Source organism: Sparus aurata, chromosome 7 (assembly GCF_900880675.1).
Source record: "Sparus aurata chromosome 7, fSpaAur1.1, whole genome shotgun sequence".
Classification (NCBI taxonomy): Eukaryota; Metazoa; Chordata; class Actinopteri; order Spariformes; family Sparidae; genus Sparus; species Sparus aurata.
Genome location: NC_044193.1, coordinates 34523163 through 34545819, shown reverse-complemented (window position 1 = coordinate 34545819; position 22657 = coordinate 34523163). Strand labels below are relative to the sequence as shown.

The window sequence follows — 22657 nt, the reverse complement described above, 5'->3', positions numbered from 1 at the left end:
TTTGAATTCCTCAAAATGCACTTACGTGGACTTTCAACCTCGTTAATCACATCTATGTTTAATGTTAGAACATGTATTGGACTGTATACGTAACTGACATACACGTGCTCTCTCAGAATCACAATACTCATATGGATTAGAATGTTTCCTAACTTACCTCTTACGGGGGATATTGCACTTGATTCTGGCAACTAGTAACCCGGACCGTTGCGAGGACGAGCAGCGGCTAATGGCTGACTGGGAATTTTGTATTAGCTATTATCAACCACTGGTAAATCTTTAACGATGTGTTTGTGTCTGGTGGAAAGTTTTCTTTTTATTGCATGGGTTGAATGAAGCTGTTTTAATATCTGTTAGACGATATGTTGATTTAATTTAAGCCATCGCCACTAGCGTTAGCTAGTTGGGGCTAATGCTAACTTACCAGACCTTATTCTAAGGTAACACTGTGTTTGTCGTTGCTAGGCCGGTCTTGTGGTGTCGTTATGGGCTGCATTTTGCAGAAGCTAACGTTGCTTAGCTAGCTGAGCAAACATTTTTACGAACCGTTGCTCAAATTAAAGGAGCATCTACCGTAAAACGCTAAATTCATTAACATGTCACGGCTAGCAAAGTACGCTCAGCAGCTGTCACTTAATACCCTGGAATTCCAGCGTTGACGAACGAGAGGTTACTCAACCAAGAAGTTTATAATCGCAGGTCGGTAGACTAAATCGGTTAGCTGAACTGAGGTAACATTATTTGCACCGTTGTATTAACAATTCGAGCAGGGTGTAATGTTACATTCTGCTTATCTCCATTGTCAAGTGACATTATGGATAGGTTATTCATTTTGAATAACATTTGATCCCTGCTCAGGAGTTCCGTTTTGTGATATATGGAAAAATCTTATTGCGCATAATTGGTGTTACCACGTCAAAAAAGTTAATCAGAATAAGGAAACTGCCGCACAGGTTTCTGCGTCAGGTTAACCACTAATATATACCATGCCATTGCTTGTCTGATATTAGATTCGTGTTAACGTTTAGCTTGTATGAGTCCTTAGGTACTTGGTAAAGATGTCGATGAATGGATGACAATTGCCATTTCAGGTTGGTACTAATCATTGAATGTGTCTTCTCCAACAGCTTCTGATGTGGGCAGTTGTAATGGTGCACTGCTCCTGAAGCGGCACTTGGAAGACAGAGCATACAAAGTGCCAGGCTGTGCGGGTTGGCAGCCGCTCTGCAACATGTCCAAGAGCAAGAGCTCTGAGTCCGTAAAGGTGGTGGTGCGCTGTCGCCCTATGAATGAAAAGGAGCGGGCAGCCAAGTTTGAAAGGGTGGTGTCTGTCGATGTCAAATTGGGACAAATTATTGTAAGGAACCCCAGGGAGGCTTCAGCCAGTGAACTTCCCAAAGTCTTCACTTTTGATTCAGTCTATGACTGGAACTCCAAACAAATAGATCTGTATGATGAAACCTTTAGGCCCCTAGTGGATTCAGTTCTACTTGGGTTCAATGGGACCATTTTTGCATATGGGCAGACGGGTACAGGGAAAACGTATACTATGGAGGGGGTGAGAAATGACCCAGACAGGAGAGGGGTGATCCCTAACTCCTTTGAGCATATCTTCACTAACATTTCACGGTCCCAGAATCAGCAGTACCTGGTGAGGGCATCATATCTAGAAATTTACCAAGAGGAGATCAAAGACTTGCTCTCCAAAGACCAGTCACGTCGTCTCGAGCTCAGGGAGAGGCCTGACACAGGTGTGTATGTTAAAGACCTTTCATCTTTTGTAACCAAGAGTGTGCGAGAGATCGAACATGTCATGAATGTGGGCAACCAGAATCGTTCAGTGGGTGCTACTAATATGAATGAACACAGCTCCCGTTCCCACGCCATCTTTCTCATCACAGTGGAGTGCAGTGAGTTGGGTTTGGATGGGGAGAACCATATTAGAGTTGGCAAACTGAACTTGGTAGATTTAGCCGGGAGTGAAAGGCAGACCAAGACTGGTGCTCAGGGGGAGAGGCTTAAAGAAGCTACAAAGATCAATCTGTCGCTGTCTGCTCTGGGGAATGTCATATCAGCTCTGGTGGATGGTAGGAGCAGCCACATCCCCTACAGAGATTCAAAACTCACACGGCTTCTGCAGGACTCTCTGGGAGGCAATGCCCGCACTGTCATGGTTGCCAACATTGGACCAGCATCCTACAATGTGGAAGAGACCTTGACAACGCTGCGATACTCCAACAGAGCTAAGAACATCAAGAATAAACCACGTATCAACGAGGACCCCAAGGATGCCCTGCTCAGGGAGTTTCAGGAGGAGATTGCTAGGCTGAAGGAACAGCTGCAGAAGCGTTCAGGAAAGAAGAAAAGGAGGCAGCGTAGGAGGAGAGCTGGGGAAGGAAGCGATGGTGAGGATCTGGAAGGAGAGACAGAGGATGACGATGAAGATGGGGACGACAAAGGGGATTACTGGCGGGAGCAGCAGGAAAAGTTGGAGAGAGAGAGAAAGGCCATCATGGAGGACCACAGTCTGGTAGCAGAGGAGAAAGTCCGGCTCCTCAAAGAGAAAGAGAGGAAAATGGAAGATTTGAAGAGGGAGAGGGAGGCCGGAGAAATGCTTGCAGCCAAGGTGAAGGTAAGCAGACTTTGTCAGACTGGTTGTCCTTTTGTACATCCAGTATGTCCCATATTCATCCAATTTGAAAAAAAGGTATAGTATAGACTTAAATACCGCATTTTGTTTGATTGGATCCAACACATGATTTCCCTGTCTTTAACTGCACACACAAGCCAGTAGATATTGTCATCAGTCAATAGACTGTGTTGTTGTGGTTAAATTTTTTCAATGTTCGTGCAGCCCAGCTGGTAAAATGTTTTTGAGTCAAATGCAACTTATTTTCTCCTCCAAGTGACTTGAAGTGGTTTGATCCTCTCTGTCTTCTCCATTCAGGCAATGGAGAGTAAGCTCCTAGTAGGGGGGAAGAATATTGTCGATCACACCAATGAACAACAGAGAATGCTGGAGCAGAAGAGGCAGGAAATAGCTGAACAGGTAGACCAAACATCAAAATACCGAACCATACTTTTAACACCTTTTTTCATCTTGTTAGGAGCAGTCCCTATGTTCATTGAAAGATGTATTCTGTGTATTCTGATGTGTGCTGGTTGTGTGGTTTGTCAGCCAGATTACACAAAACTACTGAACAGATAACCATCAAACTAGGATGTAGGTCTTGGGTCACAATAGGCCCCATTAACTTTTGGTCTAAATAAAGGGATGGACCATTATGGATCATGAATAAGGCTGATGTATGCTGATTATTTCCTTTTTTACTTAATGAACACATTTCCATTTAAGCTTAAATACTCCCCATTCTGAGTTACACATGTCATGTTTCCCATGTCTTATTTCCATTACCATTTACAATTTTATCTTTACAAATGCTTTCAGTTTGAGCCTTTCCCTTTGCAGCTTTTGCATTTAAAATGTTAGTTTATCTTTTTTTTTTAATTATTATTTAACTCATTTATTGACTTTTCATTACAAATGTAGATGCATGATCAGTGTGCAAATATGTACATTACAAAGATTAAGTCAACATTTTAAGAAAAACAAACCTGACAGTAACAAGCAAAAGAAAGAGAAAGAAACTTTAAAAACTTTAGAATAAATAGATAATAATAATAATAATCATCATAATCATAATCATGGTCATACAATCAATAATGTAAAAATGATACGTAATAAGATGCACATTCTTGACAGTTGAATTCAACAATATTGCATGACATGTCTATCCCTTGAGCCTACACTGATAAATAGGTATATGGGGGAGTGTACAGGTATTAGCCATTATGATAAATTACTTTCCAATCATTTCTAAATAAGGAGCCCATATCTTCAAGAAGAGATCTAAATTATTATTGATTTTATAAATAAGTCGTTCAAAAGAAGCTATCTTGTTTAGTTCATCTCTCCATTCCTTTAAACTGATCTTTTCTTCTGACTTCCAGTGTCTCAAGACTACCCTGTTCCCTGTTGCGAAAATGTTAGTTTATCTATTTAATATTTTGATAGTTTACATTTGATTTATTTTTTGTTAATGTATGATCCATTTATTCCTAGTTGTGTAGTAAAATAATACGCTTTTAAATTGTGTTGATTTAACCTCTAATCTCTGTTTTGGCACCTCAGTGGTGGAACGAACTCCCTACTAATGTCAGGACATCGGAATCACTCTCCATCTCCCGCAAAAGACTTGATTGTTCAGACTTCACACAAATGCTTTTTGTCCAAAGCGACGTACAGTGATTCATACATACATTCATACACTGATGGCGGTGGCGATTTGGGTTTCAGTATCGTGCCCAAGTACACTTCGGAATGCAGATCACTTATAATAGTGTTTTGATAAACAGCAACCAACAAATCCTAAATAGCATGCCTCTAAATTAAAGTTTGATGATGATAATAATAATAATAATAATAATAATAATAATAATAAAAAGCACCATTGTCCACCTCCAATTTCTTCCAACAACACATTGGACACTCTTCTTCTTTTCATTGTCTGCGAACTTCTGGGGCCCTCCTCTGGGAAGGGAGGAGCAGCAGCTAATGGGGAAACACCCCCCAGTGATAATTTTGGCTGTGAAACGGCCATTACACAAACAGTACTCAACTGCATTGACCAATCCTGTAATTTCGTCGCTTAGTAAGTCACTCACTTAGTCACAGACATCAGCATTTATAGGGCTGGCCCTGCTGTTGCAGAAACATTAAGAATATGGAATGTGACTAATTTAGTAAAACACTGAAGTACAATTTAATTTTATGCTACTTTATACCTCCACGCCACTATATTTTGTCCGGCAAATGTTGTACAACATTTATTTGATCAGATTGAGATTATTCAGTGTTGGTAGACTTTAACTTATGACATGTTGTGAGCAGGTCTCTAAGCTTACATAGTGCTGACAAAGAGAGGCAGCTGCATCAGAGCCAAAGTAGCTCATCTTGAAATTCATTAATTTTATTGCCGTTTATATTGGTGTAGTTTCAACACAAGTTTTCCTCTTTTCATGAGCTGGTCCTGTTTTCATAAACACTAATCGATGTATTGTGCATCCTTTTGATAGTAACCCTCAGTCACTGTTTTATCAACTGCTAGTGGAGAGTGCCAGCAACTAATCAAGCATCTGATTCTTGTGAATTACAATTTTAGATCCCTTATGTATGCAGAGTCATTATTAATACATTTGCATATTGTATATTCCCCACAGTCCTCCACTTACATTATGGTCTTTGTTGTCTCCTAGTTTGGCATTGTTTTTTGGGGATGGCCATTTTGCATAACACTATCCCTTATCTGACTGAATGTTAAAAACTGTGCATCTCATTTTCAATTAGTGACATGAATGTATCCCTCTGTGTCTTTGTTTCAAGAAACGGCGAGAGCGGGAGATGCAGCAGCAAGTTGAGTGCCATGACGAAGAGACTCTGGAGCTGAAGGAGACCTACAGCTCTCTGCAGCAGGAGGTCGACATCAAAACAAAGAAACTGAAAAAGGTAGCGGCCACACCAGTGGGTGATTTATGTGATGTAGCCTTGCTCCTGACCTGCTTCTGGTTTGACTGGCCACATCCAATAATGCCATTGCCAGTTTTCCAGTTCTCCATCCAAACTAACACAAGACAATGTTTTCTGCATGCTTTTCCAGTCCTTGCTGCTGTAATCAATGATAACATTCTAAGTAAATAAAATACACCATTAGTCAACATGTTTGGTCATTTGTGAAATCATTGGTACAGCAAAACTATTTGCTTTTGAAAGTCTGTTGTTCAGTACTTGTGAGGTCTATGTATATGGTAATAAAATTCCTTGCAAGTAGGTCAGGTGCCATTTCAGATCAGATAAGAAAACACTACTGGCTTTGTTTGTCTTCTTAGATAGTTCATTATTCCTCATAACAGTCAGTTGTCTAGGCCAGACTCAAGGATGAATATTTTCTGGTAACATCATGGTAACCCTGGTTTTCTTTCTCCTTCTCTGTCCTCTAGCTGTTTGCCAAACTGCAGGCAGTGAAGGCAGAAATCCAGGACATCCAGGAGGCACACATCAATGACCGTCAGGAGCTGGAACAAACCCAGAACGAGCTCACCAGGGATCTTAAACTCAAGTATGGCGCCTGCATATCTTTCTGTTGGCAGACATTGATCAGTATTGTGTCTATTATGACCATAGTCGGCCCTAGCAGAGTAGGGAATATCTGCTGTAAAGATGCTAACTGCATTATAGGGCTGGGCAACCTATCATATTATATTGTAATCAAGATATGAGACTATATATGATATTAGATTTTGGATATGGTTGTATGGTAGGTGTTGTCCTGTTTTTTTATTTATTTTCCTTTTGCAGGCTTTTTACTGAAGCAATGTATTCTTTCTGAACTTAGCACACTGTTCTACTTGTTCTAATACTTATCTTTAGCCTCTAAGTCATTTAATCCACATTACTAATGATTATTGATCAGAAATGTCATTATGTTAGTATTTTGTGAAAGTACCAGTAGTCATCCTGACAATATTGTAACAATATCAATTGGGTATTTAGTCAAAAATGTTGTGTTATTTGATTTTATCGTTGAGTCCTAGCATGTGAGCTTTTGTGCAGATTTTAATATGTACATTTTATATTGTGTATCCTGATATAGCCTAATGATAATTGTTGTTATTTTAAGGCCATATTGCCCAGGCCTACTTCACACAATGAAATTAAGTTAAATGTATGCTTACTTTCAGTGAAAGGCATTGCAAAGGCATCTTTTTGCATTATGCTCAGATTTGATTTAAGATGCCAGTACAGGCTCAAATGATTCAGACAAAGGAGAAAATGCTTTTTGATTTGTACTGTTAAATTGTTAGAATCTTGCTCTGTCTGTTTTTCTCTGCATTGATGTCTGTTACTGGCTCTGTTTAAATGTTTTTCTGTCTGTCTTTCAGGCATCTTATCATTGAGAACTTCATTCCCTTAGAGGAGAAGAACAAAATAGTCAACAGGGCTTACTTTGATGAGGAGGATGAATACTGGAAATTAAAGCCCATCACACGTATAGAAGAGTAAGTTACAGAACACTAGTAGCAGACTTTTTGGTAGATTCTTCAGATGGCTAAAATCATGGGCTCCATCTTGAGCATGCATGTTAGTGTAAGTTTTTTAAAAAGAGAATGAAGAGCTTGTATAATTGATTAAATAAGAGCCTGACCAATACTCCAATTTTTGGAGATGATGCAGATACTAATATTAGGGAGCTATCAATATATCAGTTGAAAAAAATGCTTTATTGCAATGCTCATCCAAATGTGTTAATCACTCAGTTGTGACAAATATGACGTGGAGGCAGGATATTTTGCAGTGTAACTCTAACTTAATTGTCTTAAATGACACAGTTTGTAATGTATAATAATTATAATAAAGCCTTACCCTGCTGTGTTACAGACAAGTGTAGTGTTATCAGAATTGCAAAGTAACACATTACTTAGCCCAACAGACAACAGACTTTTCCCCCTATAATAACAACAAGTGATGTTGTTGGCGCCACTGTTGCAAAGACAACTGGATCATTTTTATTTTCCTCAGAGTCACAAATAACAACAACACAGGACAAAACTTGAGTTTTAAGGTGAAACCATATGTGTTGACATCGGCATTCACTGTTAGCTAACATTAATAAAGGTTCACTGCGTGTAGTTTTTCTTATAAAAGAACAAAGTTGTTTTAAAAAATCTTGATAAAGGAGATGGTCAGAAAATGAGGATTGACATTACATTATCTTTATAGCAACTTGAACTCAAACACAATGGGGGAATCACATTGTATATTGATAGGGTTCCTGAGGGTTCAAAAGTTAAGGATGTAATGATCAAAGAGGGATGATTTATTATTTCACAGGTGTAATAAGATTTTTTTGTGTTAAAACTACTAGAATTTTCCCTCCTTTGTGAAGCCTTACAGAACATGCATTGCAAATTGCAATCATGTTGTCTTCCTCTGAAACAGTCTGAAACAGTAAAAAAAAAAAAAAAACCAGAGAGAACAAATATGGCTCTCTGGTCTACACTGAAACAGGGTTTCTGTTTTGGAGGAGGCCGCCACCGCCAATTTCCAGGCTGTCACCACTTAAAATTTTCTATATATATATATATATATATATATATATATATATATATATATATATATATATATATATATATATATATATATATATATATATATATATATATATATATATATATATATATATATATATATATATATCATGCATCACCATTTAGCAGGACAGTTTGTTGTACTGATGAATAATAATATAGATGTTTATATTGAGCATCCTCATCTGTGGTTATACATTGACTGATTGATTTGGTATCAGCTACAGGTTTCTTATCTTGTGAGGCAGCTGGATTTTAGAAATCACTTGATCACGTGCTTTCACAAATCCATCTTGCCACTCTCCATGTACACATAGGGGTTGAACCAATCAGAGTCCTAAGAGGAACTACTAGAAGCTACGGCTGTGCAAGAAGAAACTGACTTTTGCTATGTTAGGTATGGAAACAATAATGGCAGCTTCTTTAGAGGCTATCATAGCTGCTGCCATAACGTCAGTTATAAGGAAAGATGTAAAAGAGAGTATTTCATTGATGGTAGTTCTCTTCCACTGTAGATCTGAATACGTACGATTAAATGATTTTATCACTGTTCTAGTTAGCTGGGCACTACACGGGACGTTTGTCAGTTCAGTTGGCATAAGTCTAAGTTTGGCTTCATGCGCTACTTTCATAGGAATGAATATAGCTCCACCTCAGAGGCTGTGCACAGTAATAATAGGTTCATGGTTAAATGCTCCTCATCTGCTTAGTTGTTTTTACCGGTCGATTAATAACCACACTGCCATCCACTGTATCACAGTATAAAACATCATGCTATTCACTGACAGGTAGCTGTCTTGAGTGAGTGAGAAAGTGAAAAATAGAAAACATTAAGTGGCAGCCAATAAAGATATTGTGGCGGACCGCCACAAATAAATTAATGTGTGGGAAACACTGCATGATCAATATTACTTTTATTTACAGTCGTACGTAAATATGCCAGGACTATCATGATCCACTCTTTTTTTTCTTTGTTGTATAAACATTTGAGGTGTTTGCTGCCCTGCCTAAGGTACTTACATTAGTAAAGGTACGAGGCAAGCTAACTTCTGTTGTTTTCTTAAGGCAGATGTTTGCACAGTTCAGTGTTTACATTAAGTCATTTTGCACTTTTTACTTTGTACCTTTTCTACCTTTAAAACTTTTGGGAGTGGTAGAACTAGTACATTTAACTACAGTTAAATGTTTCCATTACTATTTTTTTGTTAATAAACATATCTAAAGTTCACATAATAAACCCTCTGGTTTCTTCAGACAGTCATTATTGTCTTCAAACTGGCAGCATGATCAAAATTTATATTTTGATAAATATCGCTATTGATCAACATAGGTGAAAAAAATGGGATTATATTATAATGCCCAACCCTACATTACACATAGCTGTGTGATCTAAATTAGTACCACTCCAAAAGGAGTAGCCTGAATGTCAGTTCCAGAATCTGTGTCAACGAACGAAAAGTCAGATTGATGCATCCCTAATTCTTAATCTTATCCTCACAAAACAGGTTTTTTCCAAAACTCACGAATAAATATGATTTCGATACAATTTGACATACAATTATAACATTATATGTCTACTTGAATAGGAAATGAAATTATCACATTTGATTTCCAAATGGTCAAAGGTTAAATGCACTGTGACATCTTTAATATTCTGCAAAAATGTTCTGGTTATTATTTAACACCACAACTCTGTAACAGCATGATATTGTAGTTTCTAGTTTCTTTTATAATTACAGAAAACTTCACTGCTTTATTGTATAATGCTTTGTGAAAGGTTTCAAATGCTGAGTCTCTGTGTGTCTGCTTTAGTGACCATCAGATGATGACCAGGCCTTTCTCAGCAGTTGGCTACAGGAGGCCTCTCAGTCACCATGCTCGTGTGGCCATGATGATGAGGCCTGACATGAGATACAAAGTAAGCTCTTGTCCCCCTCACCTTTTCCACTGATACATGTGTTCATACATAAACCTCCAGCTGACTGGTCTCTCCACATAAAACACATAGCCCTCTTTCACTGATTCCAGTGTAGATATAGGTGAATTAAACAGAAAAGTTCAATAAATAGGTTTTAATCAATGAGAATCAAACACAGATAATATGGCCCTGTACGGAATTGGTATTGCCATCTTGCCTGAGCCGTCCAGCCCCTCGATAGCTCTAAGTACAGGTGTGAATGCACCCAAAACGTTTTGAAGAATTATTAGAGATCTGACCAATCAGACCACATTCAAAGGTGCAGGTGACCATATTCTTTAGCATTGTGTGCACACGTGTCCTGGCCAAACTCAAGGACTGCATTCTTTTTACTGTTATGTAAATCACATATTTGGGCTCTCTTAACCTACTTATGATAGCAGCAGATGTTTGTGAACACACTTTGTTTTAACTGATTCAACCAATGAACTAGTAACCACAATTTCTCCAGACTCCCTTCCCTCAGAAAATTTTAAGAGTTGAAGAGTGAAAAGAAACTTAACAAATCTTTTGAAACAGCGATGACAATTTCTAAATCATGGGTTCCTTCTTGTAAACTCAGCATTTAAACATAAAGTTGTTTGTTTCCTTGTAAAAAGTGTCAGTTTGTGGCAGCATGGCTGTACCAACCTGTCAACATTTAGCAGCTGTTTGAACACACTGTTTACACTGATTTCAACATTTACACTAAATTTATGAAAGAAGGCAACGTTTTTTATTGACGCTAAACATGTCAAATTTTACAAATACAGTAAACTGATACATGCTGATACTTTGTCAACACCCAGGGGTGCCCAAAACTTTTCTCTTAGGGGGTCCAAAACTGAATTATTATTGTATTTGATTGTATTGTATTGTCATGATGTAAAATGGAACTAGGATTCAAAGTTCTCTGAATTGACTGACTTCCTTCTCACACCCTCAGATGATGACCCTGAGATGATGTAAATGTATTAATAATAAGGGAAACATATTTCATAGCATATTTAAAGAGCACAATTGCTGAAAAAAATATCAAATCATAGACCGTATTATAAAAAAATGAATAATAATATTAGGCTTGAAACATCTAGGTGAATCCGTGTATCATTCGTTCTTTTCATATTCAGTTGAGATTCCAAAATGAAAAAACGGTTTGTTATTTCCTTATTCGTTTATGAATCTGATGAATCTAACCCTAACCCACAAATGTAATAAATCTTCCACAAATGTAATAGCCGCTGCCTACTACAAACATAACACGATTTCCCACAAATGTAATAACTATTACGTTTGCGGGGATTTATTATGTTTGGGGATGTGAAAATCTTTATTGTAATAACTTCCCACAAATGTAATAATACAATGAATAATGGTCGTTGTGGTGGTTTTGTGGCTTATAAATATCTAGTTTAAAGAGATTTAGTTCTTTGCATAAGCAAAATGCTTCTTGTTAATGAGGATCATCTCTCTCGCTCACCGCCGTCCGCAGTGCTGCGCATCACTGCGTTAATGTGTTCTCATCAAAATGAGTCGGAAGCAGCAGCAGCCCATTCCTAGACGTGGTCTAATGAAGAAAATGAAGTTTGGGCTGTTTTGGGTTTTTATGCGTTTCAGAATTAATACAATCTCAGCTTTAATATATAGACCCAAGTCAACATTCAAATGATAAGCTGTAGTTTAGAAATTAGTTTAGTAACGTTGGCGTTTTCCCCAAACACATGTTAATTGACAGACTGAATAGAGTTTATTGACAGAGGAGACATGTTGTGGTTGACAAGGGGAGACACCTTGAAAATAATAATTTCAGTGAGGAAAACATCGCCTGACATTTAGATGTAAATTACCATTGGCAATAACAATCTGAAGAAATCTGGATTTATTGCTTATTTGTAAACACAACACCTATCAGTTTATATGCAAGAATCGAAAGGTTTATTAATTCAATTCAATTCAAATTCGCTTTATTGGCATGAATGCCACAACAACAATATTTCTAAAGCACCAAGAACCACGAAAAGAGTTCCCAGCACAGTACTGTCACTTGTGTGCTGTGTGAGGGATGGAAATTAGCACCCGCCACCCGCCAAATACGGGTGAATTTGTGTGCTGGCGGGTGAACTGAATCAGTTTACCTGCCACTGTGGTGGGTTCGTCCAGATCTGATCCAATTAATCTTAATGATCTATAGCTAAAGCTTAACAGTGCGCTTTCAACAACCCTAGAGTTGGATCCGATCAAATTATGTTAGTGATTGGACCAAAGTGTCAGTTGGACTTCAGACGGGCCGGAACCCAAACACTACTAGAACAGCTGTAAGCGGTCATTTGGACCACTAGATAATACTAATTCTGTATTCTCTCATGTAGGCTACATACCCAAATTGAGTGATGAATGCATTCATCGTGTCATGATATTTTTTAAATAAACAAAATAACACCAAAATGTAAGTTTTCACAAAATTAATTATACATTTATCAATATTCATATCATCGCACATAGTAAACTGTAATTATTGCATATTTACACAAGATTTTTCATCCATCCATTTTCGTCCGCTTATCCGGGGCCGGGTCGCGGGGGCAGCTGCCTGAGCAGGGACACCCAGACTTCCCTCTCCCCGGACACTTCCTCCAGCTCTTCCGGGAGGATCCCAAGGCGTTCCCAGGCCAGCTGGGTGACATAGTCACACCAGTGTGTCCTGGGTCTTCCTGGGGGTCTCCTCCCGGCGGGACATGCCAGGAACACCTCCCGAGGGAGGCGTCCCGGGGGCATCCGAAACAGATGCCCGAGCCACCTCAGCTGGCTCCTCTCGATGTGGAGGAGCAGCGGCTCTACTCCGAGCTCCTCCCGGGTGACAGAGCTCTTCACCCTATCTCTAAGGGAGCGCCCTGCCCCTTGCGGAGGAAACTCATTTTGGCCGCTTGTATCCGGGATCTTATTCTTTCGGTCATGACCCAAAGTTCATGGCCATAGGTGAGGGTCGGAACGTAGATTGACTGGTAAATCGAGAGCTTCGCCTTTCGGCTCAGCTCTCTCTTCACCACGACAGACCGATACAACGGCCGCATTACTGCGGCCGCTGTACCGATCCGCCTGTCAATCTCACGCTCCATCCTTCCCTCACTCGTGAACAAGACCCCGAGATACTTAAACTCCTCCACTTGAGGCAGGAACTCTCCTCCCACCTGGAGGGAGCAAGCCACCTTTTTCCGGTCGAGAACCATGGCCTCAGATTTGGAGGTGCTGATTCTCATCCCAGCCGCTTCACACTCGGCTGCAAACCGCCCCAGGACATGCTGGAGGTCCTGGCTCGAAGGAGCCAACAAGACCACATCATCCGCGAAAAGCAGAGATGAGATCCAGTGGCTCCCGAACCAGATCCCCTCCGGCCCATGGCTGCGCCTAGAAATTCTGTCCATAAAAATAATGAACAGAACCGGTGACAAAGGGCAGCCCTGCCGGAGTCCAACATGCACTGGGAACAGGTCTGACTTACTGCCGGCAATGCGAACCAAGCTCCTGCTCCGGTCGTACAGGGACCGTACAGCCTTTAACAGAGGGCCCCCGACCCCGTACTCCCGGAGCACCTCCCACAGAATGCCACGAGGGACACGGTCGAATGCCTTCTCCAAGTCCACAAAACACATGTGGACTGGTTGGGCAAACTCCCATGAACCCTCTGCTTCCTCTATGGAAGGCGTGTCAGTGGGATTGAGGAGATCCTCGAAGTATTCCTTCCACCGCCCGACAATGTCGAGGTCAACAGCTCCCCACCTCCACTGTAAACAGTGTTGGTGGAGGACTGCTTCCCCCTCCTGAGGCGCAGGATGGTTTGCCAGAATTTCTTCGAGGCCGACCGGTAGTCCTCCTCCATGGCCTCCCCAAACTCTTCCCAGACCCAAGTTTTTGCTTCCGAGACTGCCCGTGCTGCCGCACGCTTGGCCTGCCGGTATCCGTCAGCTGCCTCAGGAGTCCCCCGGGCCAGCCAGGCTCGGTAGGACTCCTTCTTCAGCTTGACAGCAACCCTTACTTCCGGGGTCCACCACCGGGTTCGGGGATTGCCGCCGCGACAGGCACCGGAGACCTTACGGCCACAGCTCCGGACAGCCGCGTCAACAATGGAAGTGGAGAACATGGTCCATTCGGACTCAATGTCCCCAGCCTCCCTCGGTATCTGGTCAAAGCTCTCCCGGAGGTGGGAGTTAAAGATCTCCCTGGCAGAGGGTTCTGCCAGACGTTCCTAGCAGACCCTCACGATGCGTTTGGGTCTGCCAGGTCTGTCCGGCTTCCTCCCCCGCCAGCGGATCCAACTCACCACCAGGTGGTGATCAGTTGACAGCTCAGCCCCTCTCTTCACCCGCGTGTCCAAGACATACGGCCGGAGGTCAGATGACACGACCACAAAGTCGATCATTGATCTCCGGCCTAGGGTGTCCTGGTGCCACGTGCACATATGGACACCCTTATGCTTGAACATGGTGTTCGTTATGGACAAACCGTGACTAGCACAGAAGTCCAGTAACAAAACACCACTCGGGTTCAGATCGGGGAGGCCGTTCCTCCCAATCACACCCCTCCAGGTAACACTGTCGTCGCCCACGTGGGCGTTGAAGTCCCCCAGGAGAACGACAGAGTCCCTGGTTGGAGCACTCTCCAGTACCCCTCCCAGGGACTCCAAGAAGGCCGGGTACTCTGCACCGCTGTTCGGCCCATAAGCCGAGACAACGGTGAGAGTCCTATCCCTGACCCGAAGGCGCAGGGAAACAACCCTGTCGTTCACCGGGGAGAACTCCAACACATGGCGGCTGAGCTGGGGGGCTATAAGCAAGCCCACACCAGCTCGCCGCCTCTCACCGCGGGCAACTCCAGAGTAGAAGAGAGTCCAGCCTCTCTCAAGGAGTTGGGTTCCAGAGCCCAGACTGTGCGTGGAGGTGAGCCCGACTATTTCTAGCCGGTACCGCTCAACCTCCCGCACCAGCTCAGGCTCTTTCCCCCCCAGCGAGGTGACATTCCATGTCCCCATGGCTAGAGTCACCATCCGGGGATTGGGCCCCCGGGGCCCCCGCCCACAACTGCCAACCATATCCCACTGCACCGGCCCCTTCTGAACCCTCCCGCGAGTGGGGAGGGCGGACCCACGTTGCTCGTTCGGGCTGCGCCCGGCCGGGTCCCGTGGGCAAAGACCCGGCCACCAGGCGCTCGCCTGCGAGCCCCAACCCCAGGCCTGGCTCCAGGGTGGGGCCCCGGTGACGCCGATCCGGGCGACGTGCACATCCTTGCTGTTCTTACTGTCAGGAAAAATTAACAATTAAAAGTAACTTATTTGATTATGAAACATTTTATTTTAACACTTAATAATATATGATAAAAAATAATAATAATCGATAAAGCTGGAAACGAGCTGATCTAAAACAAAAAAATATCCGTTGTGATCACTGGTCACAGGCTACTCAGATCACCTCTGCTCTCCTCACAGTCACCACACACGGGCTTGTGGCATTTCAAGTGTCCGACGTTTGGTTCCGTTTGCAGCTCTTTCGGACCGGCACTGCCTCCGTGTCCGTGTCTGCTGCTGCTGCGGTGGTTGCTTCCGCTGCTGCCCACCTTGTGCCGACTGCCACGGCCTCTTTCCCCTCCATGTATCCAGGTTTTGAAGGCTAACGTTAAACTTACAAGTGCAACACACGAAGAAGACAATAACTTCCAGTTCACACAAATCGGACAAATTAAATATCAAAATCAAAATCTTTCCGTGGCCCGTTATTTCATTTCCTATTTTTGATCTGAGCAATAAATCGAAAGTACAAAAAATGAACCATCATTTGTTTTCTGGTATCAGATTCATAAACGAATAAGCAAATAACAAACCGTTTTTTCATTTTTCAATTTTGGAATCTCAACTGAATATGAAAAGAACGAATGATACACGGATTTAGGCTCCAATTCTCAACTATATTGGCCCTAATTAGCCAAAAATTAAACATTCCTTCTTTCTTTGTGTAAAAAACATCATGTCCATTGTGATGTACATGTTTATTTGGAAGTGTAGCAGCAAGTGAGATCTGATCACAAGTGGTCACTCCAGATGACTGACTCAGCTGCCCACTTGTGATTGGTTACGCGTGGATGGATGTTTTAATACCACATGTGATCAGGCACTAAAGCGAGGTTCAAATAGCAGGCGAAGCGGATTTTAATCTTAAATCAGATCAGAAAGACTTGGTGTCCGCAGTATCATTTGCTTTCACTCCAAGTCATTTTCTGTGTTGTCTTATATACCGCTCAGCTCGGATGCACATGCGTCATGCGAAAAACATTTCCCCAATTGTGCCAGCATCAACATGCAAGATTTTTTAATTCCTAAAAGCAATACACCTATTTCTAAATAAGAGTATTTAGCCTTTTTGGCAGTATATTATAACCTTCATTGATGGGTCTTAAAATGTACCTGGACTGACTCTCAGATTAGTGTGCTTCTGTTGTGATTCCCCAGGCTGAAAACATCATGATGCTGGACATGGACCTGCCAGCTCGGACCACTAAAGAGTATCAGGAGCCAGTTATCGCCCCAAAGGTGGCAGCAGCTCTGGAAGATGCTCTGAGGGATGAGGATGACATCCAGGTAGATGCTTCAGGCTTTCGCAGCAGCTTGGGACCAACCCCACCTGCCAGCACCAGTGACAGCCTCAAGAAACCAAAGTCTGGGTAAGGCAAACCTGTATCTCTCCTATTACTCCCTGGTTTGGCTTGTGTTGGTATTACACTACTCACAATAAGTTAGGGATATTGTTATTTACATGAGTGCTTTTCCTATTTGGTCTGAATTTTAATGAAATAAGTAAAAGTTCACTTTGATATTACTAATAATGAATGAGAAGAACCACCATTTTCATTAGTTTAATATTTATTACCCCAAAAATTTAGACAATAACAAGGATAGCCCCAAATAACAAAAACTGACAATGTCAGTAGCGGGTGTTTCCACCATTTGCCGCAATGACAGCTTGACAGCGACGTCTCATGCTCGTCACTAGCCTCATGATGTTGTTCTGAGGCAATGCGTTCCACTCCTCCACAAGTGCTACACGCAGTTCTGCCAGGTCACGTGGGGGTGGGGTACGATCATCCAGTCTCTGCTTCAGCTGGTCCCAGACATGCTCTATGGGGTTCAGGTCAGGGGACATTGCTGGCCATACCATATGAGGCACTCCGACTTCCTGAAGTCGAGCTGTGACAATTCTGGCACGATGTGGTGGAGTATTATCATCCATGAACAGAAAGTTGGGGGTGTGCTGGCGGAATTGGTGGATGATGATGGGTTCTATGATGTCTCTGAGGTAAGAACGTGCAGTGACTGAGCCATCTACAATAACCAAATCTGTTTTGCGCTGACTGGTGATGCCTGCCCAGACTGTTGCACCTCCTCCACCAAAGGGAACCCTGGGGACCATGTTGACCTCGGCATATCGCTCACCTCGCCTTCTCCAGCAACGCTGACGAACATCATTTCTGTGCAAGGTGACCCGACACTCATCAGTGAACAGGACGGTAGACCACTGCTGCATTGTCCAGGTCACATGGTCTTGTGCCCACTGCAAACGTTCACGGCGGTGTCTTGGTGTCAGTGGAGTCACCTGCAACGGTCGTCTGGCATTCAAGCCAAAGCGGTGGAGTCGGTTTCGAATGGTTTGTCTGGAAACCCTAGTACCCCTCACATCTCGTAACTGGGCCTGCAGCTGTGTGGCAGTTGCATAACGATGTCTGAGTGCATAGGTCCTTAGGTACTGGTCATCGTTGCGGTCTGTCACTCGTGGGGCTCCACTCCTGGGTCTGTCACGAACTCTGCCAGGAGTTCTGTGTCTTGATGCAAGTCTGCTGATGACACTTTGAGACACACCAAGTTCACGAGCAACATCTGACTGCCTGCCACCGACCCGAAGGCGCACTATGGCCAGGTGCTGCTGCTCGTCCGTTAAGTGACGTCGTGTGTTCATGGCTGTTTGAATGATGAACTTGGAATGACTTACTGACAATACCAGCTTTTTATACCCACAGAATGTTGGAATTGATGCCACATTGAAAAGGGTTGTCCTTTAGTTTTTTGGTATTGGCCCCAATATGTAAGGCACACTGTACACAGTGAGACCATTACGTGGAAAACACAAAATGAGGTGTGTCTATCACCCCAATACAGTTGCCTCCCTATCCCAAAACTCTCTGAAGTGAAACAAACACTGTATGTATGAAATCCACTGAGTCTCTCACAATATCCCTAACTTATTGTGAGTAGTGTATTTGCAGTTGGTCAGGAAGCAAAGGATTTCACAGAAAATTACAATAAATCCTTAAAATGTGTAGGTTCATGACCTTATTGCTGTAATTGCCACAATCTGTTTAACCCTGTGCCTTTGATTCCTCAGTCGACCAAAAACGGGCAAGAAGTCGAGTACCCCAACCTCCCCATTCAGCCCCTCCAGTCCAGGATCCCCACTTTACCCACAGTCCCGTGGCCTGGTGCCCAAGTGACAGCTTCTACCACTAATATCACCACTCCTGTGCACCTTGCCACTTTGGGACTCAACTTTGAGACTACTGCTGCTTTGCAGGTTGTTACTATATCCACATAACTGTTAACTCATCCTGAGAGTGAGTCAATAGAACACCAAACAGCAGCCACGTATGAATCCTCACATCACTCTGTTCTGCTGTCATCCTTCCCTACACTTGGCTTAATGCCACTGATGTCTTGTATACATGTCACAATGTTCTTAATGTACAGAAAAGAATGAAGGCAGTTTAGAACCCCCTTTCCACACCCCTTGTTGGACTGCAGTATCTTCAATGCACTTCTTCTTCCTATCTTCCCAAATCTGTGTTGTGTGTTGTAGTCCTGTCTTACTGTAAATGTGGACCTTGGGAGTGGGGGATGGGTTGATGTAAAGACACATGGACCTGGCAGCTCTGCTGTACTTGTCACCGTGTGTAAGTGTGTTGTACATCAGACTGTCTGTCTGTAAGTCGCTGTCAGAATATTGAGCTTTTTTTAGTTCATGTTTTCTTTTTTTATAATTGTTGGACTTCTGATGTTTGAATGGAGCTATACGTCCTTTGTACATGTGTTGTTTAATGTCTCATATGAATACTTCAACATTTTGGGAAGTAATCTTGTTTGCTGTTAGAAGAAAAGATCAGTACCACTGTCATGTGGCATTGTTAGATACAAAGCTAGAAGCATTGAGCGTATCTAATGGCCAAATTACAAAAACAACAAACAAACAACTAGGCTTCAGATTTGTGTGTACAAATTCAACAAACAGATGATGAGTGTTACTGTACTGAACCGGGGTAACTGCCTTGCTCTGCTTACCAAACCACACTAGTGTCCTGTCAGCTCTGGCTTCATATTTAATGTACAAACAGCTGTTTTTCCCAAAATGTGGAACTATTCCTTAAACTGTGTATGATTGTAAATGTACAGGCCAGAAGGTGAAGCACACTACAGACTTGGCATCTGTCACAAGTTGCTGTTATCAGTAGATGCTGTTCTTCCTGGGGCATATGAGGAGATGGAGGAGGGGAATAATGGTAGAGAGCTTAACACATAAACACCCACCATGGACTATTTGCATGAATAATGATATTGCAGTTGGCCACCAGACATCTGAACAGGAGATACATGCTAACCACACCCAGGATCACTTCAGAGTACCTGTCCTGCATGGTGCCTCAGGTTCATCAGGGTTCCAAGGTGCCTTAACCTGCGTCCTTTATCTCTGCTCCTTCGTTTGATGTTGCACACATACACACTTTTTTACACTGTTTTTTCATCATTTCTTCTATTAATCATTCATTCCAACAGCAGGGAATCAGTGTTAAGTTGACATTCCTACTAGAATGGGTTGTGCACATTATATGGAGGAGCAGAGCATTTGGACATAGCATACACCCACCACCCCCACAGGAAGGCAAGGCAAGACCCCATCTACCTTCAGATTGGGTTGTGTGGTCCTTTGAAATAACTGATTGGTTTGATAGAAAAACTCAATAAATCCCCATGGCAGTGACGGGCACTTCACAGTTCCATGTTGGGGCCACAAAACTCAGTCAAACACATTTATAGAATTGAATGAATCTGAATACGCAACTCATTTCATTTGTATGCATCCAGATTAATAATATGCAGTTTTGACCTCGATGGTTCAGCCTTTCTCTGCTGCTCTCTGGTCCCCACACAAGAGTGATAAACTGTGAGGGGTGTGCTGTCCAGTTGCTGCTACTGTGTAGGATTTTACAACCCACTGTGACATTTCAGCAGACCTGGCTCAAATGGCTAATTAAACCCCGTCAAATACTTGTGTGCTGTGATTGTAGAACCATCAAGGCCATCTCGTTTCCTAAGAGCTGAAAGTCGTTGCTGTTTGACCCATGCCTGCATACCTTATGTATTTAGATATGTAACAATGACCTGTTCATAGGCAATCCTCAGTCACTTTTGCAGATATATGAAAAAATGGATTTCCATATATTGAAAAAGATCTAACTTATTTTAATGTTTCATTTTTATATACAGATGTAGATATACATTTTTATTCCATTTTTTTATTTAAAATAGACCATTGTTTTATTTTTTTGAACTTTCTAATTTAATGCTGAAATTTTATTTTATTTTTTTTGCATTATTCGTGTACTCTGTGTCTTTTGTATTCAGCAAGGCACAGATTTTGTTGTGTGTTTATACTTTTAAATTCCGTAGTTACATTCTCCACTTGGAAAATGAGTGCACAGATCAACTGTTGCACATTGATTTGGAGAAGTGTTGAGACTGCTTTAGAAAGAAATCAGAGATTGATTCATGTCACAGCTGAGTATTGACACGTTTACTGTACTTTTAACCTCGTAAACATAAACATAATCTTTAGAAAAAAGCCTCATTTCTGTAATTAATATTGCGATGCTGTGTACCTGCTGCATGATTGGTTTGGTTGTGTGAATATCCATCATTCATAGGAATCTGGTAAGCCAAATGTGAATGTCTTAATCGAATCAAATACCTTTGCATCTGTATCCCATACATACATTACTGGATCCAAACTCCATATCAACGTTTATGACCAACTCCTACATGCTGGTATTTTTTAATAGCCAAATGACGATCATGCTGGTGCACTTTGGTCTAAGGCTGGTTATGTCTTTGACTTGCTTAGTTTCTTTTGATTATTAAAGACAATTTAATGATGTTGTTGTTGTGGATGATGTGGAGAAAATAGTTGTAATTAGCTGTGTGCAGAAAGGTTCCCAGGGTTGACTATGGGAACAAGAACTTTCAGGTGGTTTACTTCCAGGAAGTTAACAGAAAACAGCTACGACATGTGGCAATTTTTCTTTGTGATTCAGACCACTTTCTAAGCAAGATGTAAATGCATACCTCAAAAATCAAATCATCTCTGAGAGCTTGTTGATGCCTATGGCCCTCTGCCCATAGCTGCAGAAGGACAGACTCCTCCTCCTCTTGGTCAGCCCCATAACGATCTTTTTTAACCTCAGAGACTTAACAAAATGTTTACAGTCTCTCTCGGGCAGCAACAGATTTGTGCTTTTACCAACGAAGCTCCTTTGTACCAAAGGTCAGACTTTCTTCCTCAGGTGGATCCGAATCACTTAGAAGCTTGGCCACTGGCAGCCAGGGTTCACCTGTCATACAAATGGTCAGTCCCGTCAGAAGAAGGCTGTGTTGTAGTGTCTCAGAGGACGAGGAGCAGTTTCTGAACCACTTCTCAGGATGGAAACAAGGACAAACACTTGAGGTGGGCCAAGAAATGGCAGAATTTCACAGTGGATGATGAAAAAAGTCCATTTACTGATGAATCACAGTGATAGATTAGTGTGAGCAACAGAAGGGTGTGTGTAAGGAGACTAACAGGAGAGAGAATGATACCGCAGTGTTTGTGGAGAAGGATTCATACTGCAGCAGGATAATGAGCCTAAACACACCCACTGAAGTCCAAAGAAGACCAAGAAGTCCTCACTGTCATGGACTGTCCTCCACAGTCTCCTGACCACAACCCCATTCAACATTTTTTGGGGCACTTGAAGACTGAGAAAGCCAAACACTCTGTGACATCAGGAGCAGCTTTGTGGAAATCCCATGCTGGGATAAGGTGAGTCAGCAGGTTTTACACTGACTTGTGGAGTCCATGCCAGCTGGAATGCATGCTGTCATTAAAGTAAGAGAGGGACGAGACTTTCATATTCTGAAATTCATGAAAATGTTTTCAGAGATTTAACTTTTCACTCTAACTACTATAACTACCCACTTGTGATGAAACTTGTATTACATTTTATACAAATGCAAAATAGAAGTATTATAGAATCTTGACCAGTGGTCACAGACTTTGGGACTCAACTATATCTCAAATAAAGTGGATTGGGCTGTGGTAAAGCCTATCTAAGCCACTCTCCTCATATTTGGCTTTAACCTGGGTTCATTCTATA

General features: G+C 42.1%; 1 protein-coding gene across 3 annotated transcripts; it reads left to right on the top strand.

Moving 5' to 3' along the window:
- Positions 1-114: 114 nt before the first annotated feature.
- Positions 115-21402, top strand: kif3b (kinesin family member 3B). 3 transcript variants are annotated; one of them, XM_030423402.1, is made up of 9 exons: positions 115-271; positions 1128-2632; positions 2948-3049; positions 5444-5566; positions 6058-6176; positions 7000-7116; positions 10018-10123; positions 16659-16870; positions 18586-21402. In XM_030423402.1, exons 2-9 carry the CDS (start codon positions 1232-1234, stop codon positions 18689-18691), a joined length of 2286 nt encoding a protein of 761 aa, XP_030279262.1. In that variant the 5' UTR covers positions 115-271; positions 1128-1231; the 3' UTR covers positions 18692-21402. The 3 variants fall into 3 exon arrangements, with proteins under 3 accessions (XP_030279262.1, XP_030279259.1, XP_030279260.1); XM_030423399.1 differs by having other exon boundaries at positions 16635-16870; XM_030423400.1 differs by lacking the exon at positions 115-271 and adding an exon at positions 396-699 and having other exon boundaries at positions 16635-16870.
- Positions 21403-22657: the final 1255 nt, after the last annotated feature.

Coding starts and splice junctions, on each gene's coding strand:
- kif3b (XM_030423399.1), top strand. CDS start 1,232: ATGTCCAAGAGCAAGAGCTCTGAGTCCGTAAAGGTGGTGGTGCGCTGT. Junction 2,633..2,947: donor TGCTTGCAGCCAAGGTGAAG/GTAAGCAGACTT, acceptor TTCTCCATTCAG/GCAATGGAGAGTAAGCTCCT. Junction 5,567..6,057: donor AAACAAAGAAACTGAAAAAG/GTAGCGGCCACA, acceptor TCTGTCCTCTAG/CTGTTTGCCAAACTGCAGGC.